The sequence below is a fragment of the Temnothorax americanus genome, unplaced genomic scaffold (assembly GCF_048541705.1).
Source record: "Temnothorax americanus isolate GAGA-0224 unplaced genomic scaffold, ASM4854170v1 Scaffold49, whole genome shotgun sequence".
Taxonomy (NCBI): Eukaryota; Metazoa; Arthropoda; class Insecta; order Hymenoptera; family Formicidae; genus Temnothorax; species Temnothorax americanus.
Window position 1 is genome coordinate 1,199,534 of NW_027509646.1, and position 15,278 is coordinate 1,214,811.

Consider the following 15,278-nt stretch of genomic DNA (forward strand, 5'->3'; position numbering starts at 1 on the left):
CACGTATAACAAAAAATATTAATTTTTTTTCGTTTTCGATATAAATTCGACCATGACCTAGATTTTGATGCGTACTTTAATTCTAGACAAGAATTTTGCATTTCTATAAAGCCAATTAAAAGATTAGTGCTAAGAAAAAAACCGGTTAGGATTTAGGATCACGGTAGTGGGACGCGGGGGTTCTGGAAACAGCGCACTAGCGTTTGAGGTAGTGGGATGAAAGAAGGCGATTGCTCTGATTGGTCGCCGCGTGTATAGTGCGTGCTGCTGTTCACGTCGTTCACGACCGTGGCAGTCTAGCAGACGAAAAATCAAGCACGTTATGCTTTAATAAATAATTTTTCTACGAAATGTGCGGTAACCTTCCCTTTTCTTTCGCTCATTTATTTGTAAATTATTCAGTTACATGTGCATATTTTTTTTCCTTATTATTTGCATTTTTTCTTGCAAATATTTCATTCTGAAGGTATGCAATATGTCATTTCCCATAAGAACCTATGTTAAAAATGCAACCAGTTTCATGAAATTTTAATATGTTGTTCTGGAATGCAAAATAGAATTATGTGAATTTTTTGGGAATTTTTCACCGTCCCGTTTTGAAAAAAATCTACTCCAAAAATTCTATTTAAATTTTTGGAGTAGTTTTTTTTTTAAACGGGACGGTGAAAAATTCCCCAAAAACTCACATAATTTTATTTTGCATTCCACAACATATTAAAATTTCATGAAACTGGCTGCATTTTTTTGTAGCCACTGAACCTCCTTAAAAGAAATAATATAAAAGAAGTAAGTGTGTGTGTGTGTGTGTTTCCTTATGTAGAATGATTATTTTTCTCTGTGTATGTTACCTTATGTTTTGTGATCCATTGTGGTCAATACATGTTGACCATTTACCTTTATCCAATCTTCTTTCTTCGGGCCAGATCGGACCTACCTTTGTCTTTTAGCCATGTACAATCTGGTCTGGCATTTCGATCAGATCAATAGGAAGGAAAAAAATACACTTCGACACAACTATTGAATCTTTTCTCATGGAAGAAACGAGATAACTGAACGGAAGGTAAAACGAGTTTAAGCAAAGAGGGGGTAGTAGCCAAGTGAAAAAGACGAAGTAGCTGTTACTCCTATTTAGATATTGAAATTGTTTCTTGTTGATTGCTGTTGTTCTTAAGTGACGCACACTTGATAATTGATATACAATCTCTTCGAGAGACGCTCAATATCACATGATTTAGCTTTTCCCTTACGTTTATTTTACATCCCGTAAGAATAAATTCCGTCCAGTCATTCGTTACGTCTACGAACTTTCTTTTAGGTAAAATCTCTAGAGGTTTATTATTTCCCACCTATTAAATCATTAAGTTCTAACATCCATCAAGGCCGCCGCGCAAGCCAATGTGCCAATTACGCATCGCACAAGGACGCCGTACGTGCAAATGGGGAGAATGGGGAATGTTTATAGAGAATAAAGAAATTCCAAAACAATTGAAAAAGTGACATTTCGTTTTGTTCTTCGATTTAAAAAAAAAACTGCTATAATTAAATCTTCTAAGATGCTATGTGACATTAAATGAATAAAGTTATGTTATTATTTTGTTATTCGATAACAATTTTAGAGAGCGGCGCCAGGAAAGAGTCCAATGGCCCGTTTTGCGGCATATTTCTTACAATCTTTGACTGCATACGTTTGACAACGTGTTAATATAGTTATTGAATTCTTTCTCACACGCATAACTCAGAAATAACTGGAAAGTTAAATTGAGTTTTTAAACAAACGTTTTTAAGCGAACAAGAACGTCATTCTCATTTCGATGTCTGAATTGCGCGATGTCAATTGCATATCCAAGCGTTAAATAAAAACTTGTCTTTAGAATGAACGCAGCGATTTAAAATCCATCATTTTTAAACGTTTCTATGTTCTATGCTCTTATACCTCATTAACGCATTAAGCCTGGACAAGGCAATTGTACTCGAGATCTTCTCTCTTTTTTTGGTCGTTAGATAGGCATTGTATCCGATGTTGGGAAAAGGAGAGGAAAGACGCCAACTTGTACTCTTGCACATTCCTATATAGTTTCTGAGCTCGAAATCAATTTCCAATTCTTCAATTCTTCAAACATTTTTGTTCTATCGTAAGGCGCCTAAATAAACTCCTTTACAAAGGCGTCTTAATACGCTAGCTGCGGCCCTACAATCACTATGTAATCTTAATGTAATTACTCTAGTAGGCCTTTCTGTGTTCGTCGCTTAAAAGTCCAAGCCGAAATCTGTGTTTAATATCACACGCGGCTGTCCAGTGCTACGTTGTGATATTAATCGTAGACAACTCGGACTTAGTTTAATTATTACAAAGAGACATCTACGAGTTACAAGAAGATAACGAGATAAAAGTAGCGATACGGTCGTGGTACAAACTTCACACGTTGATTTCGAATGGCCCCAATCTGAAAATGCAGAAACAACGATGGACATTTTCAATCTTATCGGTATCATTTTATGGTATGGCGTGTCGATGACGTCTTACCGATTGTAATGTATTGTTTGACTCGCGTTGTAGGATTCCAAAGAGTGCGAGACAATCAATCCTCGAAGATCAATGCTCCGCGAGTTTTCTATGTGATAGCGTGTGCAGCACTCACACATAGAGAGAAGAATGCATCTCGTTGAGCATTACATATCACGTACATCCATGTCGACGGTGTGGTCCATACCAAAAGTTCTTCTTTCAGGTCAATTCGCAGGTCATTTCTACGAGAATAGCAATGAATTATTGACGAACTTTAAAAAAATATATATCAAATTCAAACTCAACAAAAAATTTGAAATCAATATATTTGACGAATCCCTATCTTCTACATATTTTTACTTGACAAATAATCACAGTTTCATAAATTTCTGATTATTCACATTAATCTATATTTAATTAACACACGTTCTTGTAATGATTTTTTATTTACATACCAAAACGCTGATTTGTGAGCTTACATTAATTTCAGATTGATAAACAACAGATTGTATTGTTACTTAATTATTTGACAAACAGATTGTATTAAAATCTCGATTATATTAAAAACCTTAGTTGGCGGAAAATTAATAAATAAAAAACAATCGTACCTTTTCCTCGACGATACTGCTCGTCGACGGTACTCTCTGCGAAGGATCTAGCCTTCTCCGTCTCTCCTCGATAACATCGGCGTTGGAATTGCCCATCGTCGCCTGCGCCGATTGCGTCAGAGATGCGTTTACGTGTCTCGTCTTCATCAAGGGTGGATTTCGAGATTGGGGTAACGCGAACCCCCGTCTGAGAGCACCTCGCGGCGGCGACGGCGGTGGATAGGATATACCTGATGGCACATCATTAATACGTGAATACCCATTTAACAAATATCGTGTTTTTCTTATTTAATAAATATTTGTCATTATAAAACATTTTGTGAATTCTATAAATATGATGAATTAAGCTTGAGTTGATAAAATGAATACTGGGCAAAATTTCGGGAGAAATCCTCTCATGCTTTCTTTCCACAAGAAAATAAAATAGGTATAGGTTTTTATTAACGTTTGTTTGAGGCTCTCGCATATATGTTATTTGCATTTAGAATAGTCTGTCAAGCTATCGTGTCAATAAATTTTCACGTTCAATAAAATCTACACTAACGCTACGTTACAACCTTGATGTTTCTCTTGTGCCTGCGTCCTGGATGGACAATTCCGCTATCTCTAATGAGCAAACGGCATTAAAATGGTTTTAAAATAGAGGAGCGCTTGTGGCGATCCGTACTTGTGATAGTAATTTACACGTTTATGATCTAATCTGCGTGTATCTACGTGCGTGACTACGTCGCGTGTGAGAGGCCTTCATCGAAAGACCTCGGCCTCGGAGAATGTGACAAAGATAGGTGGAGAGATGTGCGTCGGTAATTGCTACCTCGGTGTCCAGGCGATAGTAGGGTGTCCTTGCTCTTGGTCATCTGCGGCACGATCAACAACGAGTTCGGTGGCGTCGGCGACACGGTGGAGGTCTGCGGCGAGGTGGCCAGCGTCAGATTAGGCAGCGACTGACCTAGACTCGAGTATGGCACCTGGACGCTCAGCGTGTTAGGCGTTGGTGATTTACTCATCAGCGAGCGCCTGGTAGATTTACAAATTAGTTTTAATAAAGACGTTAAGATTCATCGGTCACCGTGAGGTCGTAAAATCGATATCTCACTCTCACCTCACGTGCATAGATCGGTGATTATGCCCAGAGGTCGACTCGCCACCTTCCTCTGACGACAGCGAGCTCGACGCTCGCGGTTGCTCATTCGTTTCCACGCTAACGTTTCTACTGGGATTGTAGCTCGGGGGGAAGCTGCTGCTGCCTGGAGATGCTTCCATCTCCATGCTACCACTAGAAATGATGATGTCTCATTATGTATAGTCGCGTGGATAATAAAATTATCTTCGATTTCGACGCATATATTTTTTTTCCTTGCTGACGAACGTACCTGTGACTATGAGCGAGACTGCTGACGTGCGAGGCTCTGCTACTGCCGCGTGGAGTTCTTGGAAAGGTATTGTCGTATTCTTCTACCTCGAAATCGCCGTCACCCAATGTGCTTGGTTGCCTGCTGACAGGCGCCAGATTCATCACGGGTTCACCGAGCGATGGGACTTTCATCAATGCGAATTGTTGATGGGCCTGTTTCAAGGATTCCATCCACGACTGGAAAAAGCGGTGCCGTTAGCTAAATAAATAAATTTTCGCTTGAAAAAACACGAAGATTTTATGCCCTCAAAAATCAATCTATCAGATCAAAAATCAAGCCTATCAGATTTCACCAACATCGGTCGATTATAATGTCACTTTTATTAATTAAACTACACTCCGCTGCAAATTAATTGATTTTGCGACATCGCGTGTATGATCTGGGGAGAGAGGTGCTGGAGAGCGGATTTAGCTTTTACCATTAATTAAGCGATCGGTGAAAGCCAGTCGTTGGCGAAGATACGAAGTATACGGAACCTAAATCGGGATAGCGAATTAATCGCCCCGCGAAACTCGTCGTAATTCGCGGTGGCTGTTTGTCGAGTTACCTTAGCTAGTTTTGGGTCACCGGCGCTGAGGATTAAAGCGGCCGAGACTGTTCCGTACTCGTTAAGATAAACCAATCCCAGACTAGACGGCTCCTTGACCTCGTGTATCCGTATGCGATCGACGACGTACGGCTGCCTAATTATCTTCAACGTTTTCTTCGTCGAAGGTTTACAGATCAGCAGCATGTCGGTCAATAATAGTACGTGCACCTCCATCTAAAAAGGGATAATTAACGAACCGTATCTAGCTCTCGGCAAGCCGTTTTTCTTAGTTAAATGATCTGACTGATTCTTTGCTTTTCAAATAGAGAAACGGAGAGTCAGCGAAATTTATAGAAATTATTTTGCAAAATAGATAAATCGCAGCGAAATTTTTATTTTTGTTATTTCAAAGATAAAAAAATGCATATTTTTCCTATCGTACATTTCCTGGTATATAGTTTCCGACATAAAAGCAATTTTCGGTCGACTAAATAAGATAACATTCCATTATTATTATTGACCTACCTTGCTGGTAGCGGCGTCTCTTAACTTCAAGTCTCCCTCTCGAAGAAGGGTCCTCAGGCTGTCCTTTGGACAGCCGGGCATCGGCGCTGTAGTAATATCAAGATTGCTGTACAACTTTATCAGTTTCTCCACTTCCTCGTCGAGCCCTTTGGTCTCCACGACGTCGTAGCACTCCAAACGCGAGGCTGCGCGGACCAGTTGAGCGGCTTCCTCGTTCCTCCTCAGCGCCGCATTCACAGACGCCACGAAACCGTCCACGGACTTGATCTGGACGCAAAACAAACCCAATCAAACGTAAACAACCACCCTTGAAGCTTCTCCTCTCGCGCGTTTTCTCTCCCTCTCGTAGTTTCTATTTACGAAGAATTTTCAAGCAAAAGCAAATTAAGCTCATAATTTATGGAATGTATTTTAGCCTTCATCTACAGGAAAGCTGGGCTCATGACAAATGCGCCACCCTCTCGCTTCGCATTTTTCCTTCGTGTATTTACGCAGAAATTTAGGGAAAGGTAAAGTGTAAATTTTACCATGTGTATCAATTCCGCGCGTTGATCTTCGTTCTCGGTGTTCTTGTAGACGGCTTTGAGCAGGAGCGAATACCTGGTAAGCCTCTGCATCGGCATCACTAGTATGTCCATAAGCTTCAATCGGTTGCAGTCCTTTTGCGTTTCGCACCACTGTAATAATGGTCGAGATATCGCTACTCTTCGTCCCAAATATACTTTGCATTTTATAATTTTTCCTAATTAATTTTTTTTGTTTTTTTTTATAAAAATAATCTTATTAAAAATATTAATAAGCTAGCATTTTCTCACAATCAGTAAAACTTTGAAGAATTTCAGCCACAGATAGATATATCTTTTCATTTAAACGAATCCGCAAAAATTGTTTATTTCTTATCGTTTTAGATGAGAAATAAAATAAAATTTCCTTAAGACGCCTAGCCGCTTTTCTGATGGTTAAATTCGCTAACTGCACGATAGCTAACTCCCGGAATGAATTAATCGAGATCAGTGACGAGATCGATAGCTGACTCCGCGAAATCAACCCAACGGCAGCAAGCAAGAGCGATTAACAGCGTGTACATACCACCAGATACGCCGTGAAAAGCTGATTATCGTTCAGTCGATCCTTGCAATACTGCTGACACTTGCTCTGCTCGGCGCAGTATCTCGTGTAAGGCGCGAATATCTCCTCGAAAGTTTCGAAGCCGAGCAGAAGATGACCGGGATCGAGCGGCTGCCCGCTCGATCTCGCCGCGTTCACCATCGCGAGTAGATACTCGGTCCAGAAGTAGCGATTGGCGGCGTAGATATCGGGTATATTGCTGAAGAGCTTCAGCCTGTCGACCTCGATCAGGATGTTCGAGGCCTGCAGGCTGCAGAGACATGCCATGAAGAGCTGCGATATCAGAGACGACGATCATCACTTTCAGAAAAAAAAAGATCGAAAATTCTAATCTCCCGACGATACTTCATCCCCGCGAGCTTTCATTCATATTAGTTTCAAGATATTTCGATCGAGCAGTTTTATCAGCTTGATTATTTCGATCAGATTAAACAGCCTGACAAGACTGCAGGTTTTCGCGAAAAACGTAGCAAGTACGTCACTTTACTTACATCTGTCACAACCTTTAACGTCTTAATGTAGGCCACTTCGGTCTTAGCCAATTCCCAGAGTGCGGTTTGCTGCTGCGATTGTTTCTCCGAGAGCATCTGTGAATTCTCGACAATGTCGTGCCAGTCACCTTCTAAATTGTAGAGAGCTGAAAGGGTGTCAAGATAACATTTACGTTACAACAGTGCCTGTGATTGCAGCAAACTACGTATTTTACTCTTTAGAGGTAACGCGAAGAGGGGTTTTCTCGAAGACGGTAGAAAAAAACGAAAAAAGCTTTAAATCGCACTTTTCTACGGAAAATCACGTACCGAGATATTTTGTTTAAGATAAGAACGCGTCGCCATCAGTTTTCGGTGCTGTTGTGACATATATAATATTAGTAATTTAAAGTATAAAATTATCGGTCGCTGTGTATACCTCAGAATTAATCTTGCCCTAACTCAAATAATCGTTTTGACACTGCAAAACGTCTCTCCGAGAAACGGGAAGAGCAAGACGCAAGAAGTAACGTGACTGCTTTAAAAGCAGTAAAGAGATCTTCAAGTTTCATCGATTTCGTTTGCATGTAACGAGCTGGAGCGGAAAAGGAGAATTTAAACGTTCTTCTGCGAGATAAAGGTGTTTTTCTAAGGAAAAGCGTGCGTCTGCGTTAATTTTATCTCGGATCACCGGGAATATTCAGGATTTCGAGTCTCTCGTTCCAGAGGTAAATCACTCGATGGCAGAAGAAAAAAGGGAAATCGAAGGACAGAACTAGGAGTCGTACCTTCTTCGTTGATCGTCACATCGCACTGCAAATGAACGTTCGTCAATTTCGGCACGCCATGCTTGTTGTACTCGTCCAGTTGGGCGGTTAACAGGTCCATCTTGATACCCTTGGTATTGGTGAAGAACCCGCTCCATCGCTGTTTACTGGCCTTGAGTCCTGTAGCTCCACCGGAACTCCGACCGGAAGAGATCGTTGTGCAGGTACCAACCTCGGAATCGACATTCGTGTCTTCGGTGGAAACGCTGAAGAAACGACCGCTTCGATTCCGATAATTCTATCAGAGAATAAAAAGCTCATCTTTGACTGGAGTTTAAAATTGACAGAGGTCTGATACGGTGTATCAAAAAAACGCATCAAAGAAAATTCATTCTTTTTTAGTTTATGTTCTCATATCCGATATACTAATATACCGAATATTGTTAACATTTTTGCTAAACAGGACGCTTCGGGGTAAAGCGTTCTGTCCATGAAATTATCAAGACAATTAAGACTTCCAACGGAAACTTGTTCGCTTCGTCAAGTGATTATGCCGCGGTCGTACATCAAGCTGGAAGGCTCCTCAGAGCGAAGGCAACATTCTAGAAATTGCTCGTTGAGTTATCGCGCTGTGTAATCCGCTATCGAGTGTGCGATGTGTTGGTACCCGCCATGAATAATGTATCGGCGCCCAACACCGGGCGCGACCCGTTAAGAGAACCCTTTTCAGCATTTTATTAACGTTATCCTTTCGCCGTGCACCGTCACCGCCAACGTCGCGACAAATCGCTCTCGTTACGCTTGCATGCATTACGCGCGTTACACGCGAGGAAATGCGAAATGTTCTGCCTCACGCGTTACTTCTCGACGCGACGCGCCAATCAATTTTACGCTTAGCGTCTTATTCACTCAATTCTCTTTTCTTCCTCGCGAAAAGCTTCCTTTCTGTAAAAATCTGTATTATTAATAGAATAATTATTCAACTTATTATAGATCATATAGCCTAGAATGCTACCATCTAGTTTAGAAGACATTTTTAACAAAGAGTGATCATAAAACAAGACTGGTACTTTCACACTACTTTTTTTTTACTTCTAAATGTTGAACGAGCAATGCAAACGACTTCTTATTACAATGTAAAGGGAGATGCCATTGTGAGCTATTAAATTCACTGCATGGCGATAAAAGTTTTTTTTCCTACGGCGTATATAAATGCGATACGATGTATACGCGTTAATGTAGCGTAATCGACATTTCGCCTGCTCGTTTCACGTGATGTGAAACGTGGGCAGATTTCATCTACGGGGGTGCACCGTAATAACAGCGATAACGGATCTTTATTGCAGTCTACCGTGTCTTTAATGTGTACGCCGTTCGTCACACCGAAAATACAATCTGTAACCGATCGACGTCGGCTGCACAAGCTGCGCGAGAGACTAAAATTTTTGAACGCGAACCAACATTAAATAAAATTAACGAAACGCGCGCAAAGTGTTTTTCAGAACCGCTCTTCTTTCTCATTATTCTAAAAAGATTCTATAGAATTTAATTTAATTAAAGTTTAATTAAATTTAATCTCACATACACACATACATAACACACACGTACACGCGGTTTCGTGATTTAATTTTAAGGGAATCGAAATTACGACAAAATCTAAATTTAATCGTACCTACGTGGCGGAAAATGTCATGCATCGAGAAATGGACGATCGGAAGTGTGCCGGATCAAACGCGCATTTGTTCTACTGACGCCCGTAGTCGGTCTCGTAGTTTTTAGTCCCTCGTCGGGATTGAAATTCGTCGGCTTTACTTGTGCCTGGAACCGATGCGAGCAGCACGCGACAGATTACGTTGCTGACCGAGCAAATTAATCCGGCAGCATCCGGCATGGATGAGGCGTAGCTGTGTCACATTGTAGCTGCGCGGAATCAAGCCGGAATGCTCGCGTAATTGTCGCTCGGACAATAGCGAGGTGTTTGGCGAAGACAATGGTAACTGCGATGCTATAGGAATTGGACAGCAGCCGGAACAGTAATGCTGGGACAATATCGCGAATGTTATATAGAAAAATTTAATCGAAAAATATCAGCATTGTATATAGTATCTATTAGATTCAAGTGGAGCACTTCTTTTAAATCGGAATATGAATGATATAAATATAATTACATTTAAGTTATAATTGCATTTATATTCTTGAAGCTTGATATATTTTCGTAAAAATTTTCATCTCTCCGGGAAATTTTCCGCGGGAAAGTCTCGTTCACGGTATCGACTGCGTTAAACCGATGATGCGCCATCACGCCTCGCTCGACGTGGCTTTGTTTACGCCCGGCGAATCATTTTGCGATTTGTCTTTGTCAGCCCGGCTGTATTGTTACCCCCTGCCAGCAGGTCGGGGCTCGCAAAAGGGCTACGAGCATTATTGTTCGCGAAATGCTAAAACGCTCGCTTCATCTCGCGAGAGAGCCGCCGAAAGAAAGCGTCGCTCGGCGGGATACAAAGGTGTTTCGCACTTGAATGATGATACGTCGAGGCTGATACAGGCGTCGATACCTTTTGCGAATCGTCTCGACACGTATATAACATTATCTTTACGCGCTAATGCGACATCGCAATATCCTCATGGCGACGCGCGACGCCCCGCGACTTAAATTCTTCTTTAATCTTGAAAACTTCCATCGCGACGAAATCGAGTTAATACAAAATTTATTTCTAAGGTCGTTCTATATTTAATTTAATTTTGTTGTCGTAAAATTCAATTTGGAGTATTACTTGGGCGGAAGTGAGCTGCTTACCCCACTGGCTTTCCGTAACAGCACATTCTGATTTCCTCTTTGGCTGGGTGTTCGAGAATTCAATCTTTCGTCCTTAACTGAAACGAGAAAGTGGATTTGCGGTTATTACGAATCTCTATACGTACCTAGTATTTTCAATCGGACAAGCATCCTGTCATAATTACTTTCCAAATAGTTTCTAGTAAAGTCATTTCTAATAATAATTTTTGGTCGTAAATTGATACTTAAAATTTATAACGCAGTAGTGTGTTTCATAATAATTTCACGATTAAAAGAGAAACTTTAATTTAGCGAGATTATTCTGCGAATATATATATATATATATATATATATGTCACGATTGTAAAATATATGCGAGAGAGCGCCAATCTCTTTTGTTGACACTGCAAATGTTATTTCCAGCATAGATTGAATGAATTCGCTCTATATTTAAACGCCCGCAAGGCGTTTAAATATAGAAGAAACGGAACGTTCTCTGCGTTGAACCGCGTGTCGTTCATAGATCGAACGGCTTTGTCCGCTTTGTTATCGTCGCGCATAACATTTCTATAATGCGTGAGAAACTCATAGGAACCGTTTAAATCGTACGTGCCGGAGGCGGCTCAATTTTGCATTTTGAGAGCGTTTCCACGACGATAGTCCGCGGCTCACGTTCGCGTCAGAACTTTGCCTTTTCCACGCGCAAAGGGATCAAAGGATCAAACGCATTACAAGGGTCGCTGTCAGCATTAACTCCACCATTATCCATTAGGGATAACTGGATCACTTTACACACGTCCATTGTCCATATTAAAATCTCATCATCACTTCGTGAAAATAAAAATGTAAAGGATAGAGCACGTGCAATTGTTTAAAAATAGACAAATCATCTAAGAAACTCATTTCTGAAGCTTATTTCTCTGAATGAAAACTCTAAATCCCCGTTATTTTATACCACGAGAATCATTGTTTTCCTGACTCTGCACGCGTTTATTTTCATCCGAGTATATTATTGTAAATGAAATCATACGTTTAAGCTGGAAATTTTATAATTATATGAAAACAAATTTTAGAATATAACTCGCACGTACGCATCCACTATGTAATATACATGTATAGTGCTTTAATTGCGGTCGGTTACATGTAACGTTTGCAATCGTCTTGTTACGGATTTAGTTAGTTTTGAATTTTAATCACCCGGAGTTGTGCATCGTCCCTATATTGCTCCAGGACGCTCGGCACTTCGACATCTGGGTCTCGACGGCGACCGGCTGTTGCAGTTTCTCGGACACGCAAAACTTCTCGTAGTTGGTTCCGGTTTAATTTTGTCGCGTCGCGAAAACTCCTCACTCGACCTGGACGATTTATTAATTAAAAAAAAAAAAAAAAAAAAAAAAAAAAAAAAAAAAAAAAACAACAACAACAACAACAACAACAACAACAACAACAACAACGCAGTAAAATCGTTACCTATTTCCGTGTATATTACCGTAATTCCGTGTATTACGTGAATTACGTCCGTTCGCACGCAGACGGAAGTCTTCTTTGTAGCTTCATTTCCTGACTATAGAAAGACGTGATAAATCCTCGTATTTCTGATTTAAGATTGCCACATCTCGGTAATTCTTTCCGGAGTTGGACTAATAAATTTCTTACAAATAACGTCATATTTTGTAATATGTTTCTGCTTCATCGCTGTCTTTTTACGATATTGATTATGATAAACGGAGTATTGCGCCCGTGCGGTTCTATTTTAAAATATTATTCAAGCCGTTTCATATATACATATAATTTATTTATGAATTTTTATTTTATTTTTAATTATAATTTTTATTTATAATTCAACGAATCTTTATAATTTGTATTCAGTTTATAGAATTCTGTTTATAATTGAAGAATTGAAGGAATCAAGAAACGTAAATATACATATAGTTAAAATATAGGTACACGTACAAAATACACATTATATAAAATTATAAATGAAATTCTATTCTGAGATCTGACGGAAATTATAGATCTTCTGGAGTTAACTTTATATCCAGGAGAAGTATAGTAAATAGTAACAGCTAGTAATTGACTGCTACTGTCAGTTACTACTGCCGATTATGGAGCGGCCGAAGAATATCTGTCCACCTATAAAGATCTTATTAAACGTGTTACAACAACGTGTAAACAACGAGAAATTGCTTTGATAATGTATGTCTATATTGTCTATATTCTGAATGCAATATTTGCGTGAATTTGTCGCACCCTCCCTTTAAAGTTTTTTAAACACATTCAGAAAATGATAGCGATAAATAATACAGCAGCGATTCGCCGTGCCGTGCCTGACGTGACAATTTCACACGAAGCAGCTGTTACATTCGTGCGTAAATTTTTTTTCTTTGAGGAAACGTATCTCCTTTTCTCGTTCTGGCTCATTAATTTTGCGGCACATGACGACGCGTGGCTTGCTTCTCGCTTTTGAATAAATATCGTACATACTCTTCTCCATCGCCTCGATCGTCCTGGCGTTCGGTTACAAAAGAAATCCGACGACTTTCAGCTGTAAAGAATATTATTGGCGATCTGTCGATCGCGGGTGAGCGTATCCTGATTACGTTCTGCCCGAGCCCGACGTCGAGGAAATTGAACATTTTTCCGACACGGTCGTTGCGTATACCGTGCGTCGTCGCGCTGGAATTACGCCTGCTTGCATTTATATTTACTTGCGTACATATTTCGGTTCAAAATCGATTTTGGCGAAAATTATCAAAATTTTCTGGCAGAATTATTCTAAAAAATCATTTATAAGGCGAACGGCTCGCCCCGTTGGGAGTCGAAGGGTTAAAGAAATCATCATTATATACGCATGTCCCAGGAAAAGAGTTGCAAACTCTTGCAACACGTCGACGAGAAAAGAACAAGGAAGTCTTAATCAACATACTTAAAATCAATACTTATTAAGATTTGAATAGTTTTGCATGTTATCTCTACATGCAAACGTTCCATGTGATTTCCTTCCATTTCAACGACTCACGTATATGGCAAAGGTCTACATATATCGATTAAATATGAAGCACTTGCTCGTGGCAAACATATGACGCATTGTTTAATAAATGGAATAGGAGTTTCCAAAATTGTTCAGCTCCGTATCTGACGTCAAAGTGCTGATAGACTTTCCGCTACATACATTTTCAATAGCGTTTGTTTACCTAAGAAAGCATGCCTTTAGAATTAATCTACGTTAATGGGTTTATACAGCACACTCATGGCGGGCTCAATGAATCGTATCTCAACCGTCACTGTCAATAAACGTTAGTTTTAAAAAAATATATTATGTTTATTAAGACTTTCTTGTCTTTTTATTTTAAGCGCTATTTTAATAACATGCCCTAAAAGTCCTGTATATCTATTTTTTTTCGAGAAATTTATCAAATTCCTCTTTTTCTTCAATGGTTCTATACAGCTCAATTATTGTAACAATAATTTTGCCCTAGTGCCCCAAACCTAAAGGATATTACACTCTCGGTGGGTTGCCATTACCTTTCCGAGAGGTGGCGATCAAATAAAACCGACGATTTTTAGTCAGATTTGAACTCGAATCTTCGGCTCATTAGAGCAGCGCACATCTTTCTGCGCCATGATCGCCACTTAATCCTGCATAAGAATGTGATGTAATATAATAATAATGCAGTAATTTAATAATTAATAGTATTTTAATAATTTAATAATAATTAACAATATCTTTAGTAATTAAATAATATTTTATAATAACATGCTATGCGCATACAAATTGTTTATACTTTTGAGATTACTTTAGTTGCTACGTTAAATCTTTGAGATGCTTATTGGAATATGAATACCAGCGATTTTAAACCCCCGTGCGGTATTCAATCGTCGCCGCGTCGTAACAAGTACGATGCCATTTCAGCACGAGGTATTGTACACGTTATTCGTATCCATTCCATGCAGGAGGCTTTCATCGGGCGCACGCTCTCTCGAAATCACTCGGCGGAATCTGTGACCTCCCTCGGTCTGAGCGCGCGCGCCTCTCTCAGGGTCAAATTCACCGGGGAAATCACGAGGGAAACGAAATAGCGGCGTTAAGTAACTGAGAAAATGTTCCGTGAGAGCGTCGAGTCGCGTTTAGCCCTTTTATTGCCATCCCACTCTTTTTGCTTCAATATAGGATTATGCAGCTCCCCCTGCGAGCACATTTTGCTGTCCCCCTCTCTCCCTCCCTTCCCTCCTTTTCTGTAAAAATCCTGTTTCACTCGAAAAATACAACGACGAAATTTATCGCCTCGATAAATTATTGCGTTAAGATGCATTGTTGTATACACACACAGTTGCGTTGCACTTCAAATATCCTAGAGACACGGAGAGATGAGGGTAGAAGCATGAAGCCGACATAAAGCAGGCGGATGAGGCGACTCTACGCTCGCTTTATGTACATTGTATGTTCGAACGGATATAAATGTGTTTAAATTCCCAGAGAAACGTGGGCGCATCTTTTCCTCCTTTTCCCTTTTTATTCTTCTTTTTACGGAGCAGCTGCATCTAACACGCGAT

At 40.0% G+C, this 15,278-nt stretch overlaps 1 protein-coding gene across 4 annotated transcripts in view; it reads right to left on the reverse strand.

The window, feature by feature from the left end:
* Positions 1 to 351: 351 nt before the first annotated feature.
* Positions 352 to 15,278, reverse strand: part of LOC143903576 (pleckstrin homology domain-containing family G member 5) — a 66,290-nt gene continuing 51,363 nt past the window's right edge. For 3 of the 4 annotated variants that reach the window (XM_077417261.1, XM_077417265.1, XM_077417264.1), the window contains 13 exons: positions 10,746 to 10,822; positions 7,970 to 8,246; positions 7,203 to 7,348; positions 6,673 to 6,984; positions 6,111 to 6,260; positions 5,584 to 5,850; positions 5,077 to 5,292; positions 4,488 to 4,705; positions 4,217 to 4,390; positions 3,926 to 4,131; positions 3,115 to 3,344; positions 2,525 to 2,748; positions 352 to 2,444 (listed from right to left, as the gene is read on the reverse strand). In XM_077417261.1, coding sequence (XP_077273387.1) covers positions 2,743 to 2,748; positions 3,115 to 3,344; positions 3,926 to 4,131; positions 4,217 to 4,390; positions 4,488 to 4,705; positions 5,077 to 5,292; positions 5,584 to 5,850; positions 6,111 to 6,260; positions 6,673 to 6,984; positions 7,203 to 7,348; positions 7,970 to 8,246; positions 10,746 to 10,822 — 2,279 coding nt within the window. In that variant the 3' untranslated portion in view covers positions 352 to 2,444; positions 2,525 to 2,742. The remainder of the gene's footprint in view (positions 2,445 to 2,524; positions 2,749 to 3,114; positions 3,345 to 3,925; positions 4,132 to 4,216; positions 4,391 to 4,487; positions 4,706 to 5,076; positions 5,293 to 5,583; positions 5,851 to 6,110; positions 6,261 to 6,672; positions 6,985 to 7,202; positions 7,349 to 7,969; positions 8,247 to 10,745; positions 10,823 to 15,278) is intronic. The other variant, XM_077417263.1, reaches the window with a different exon arrangement.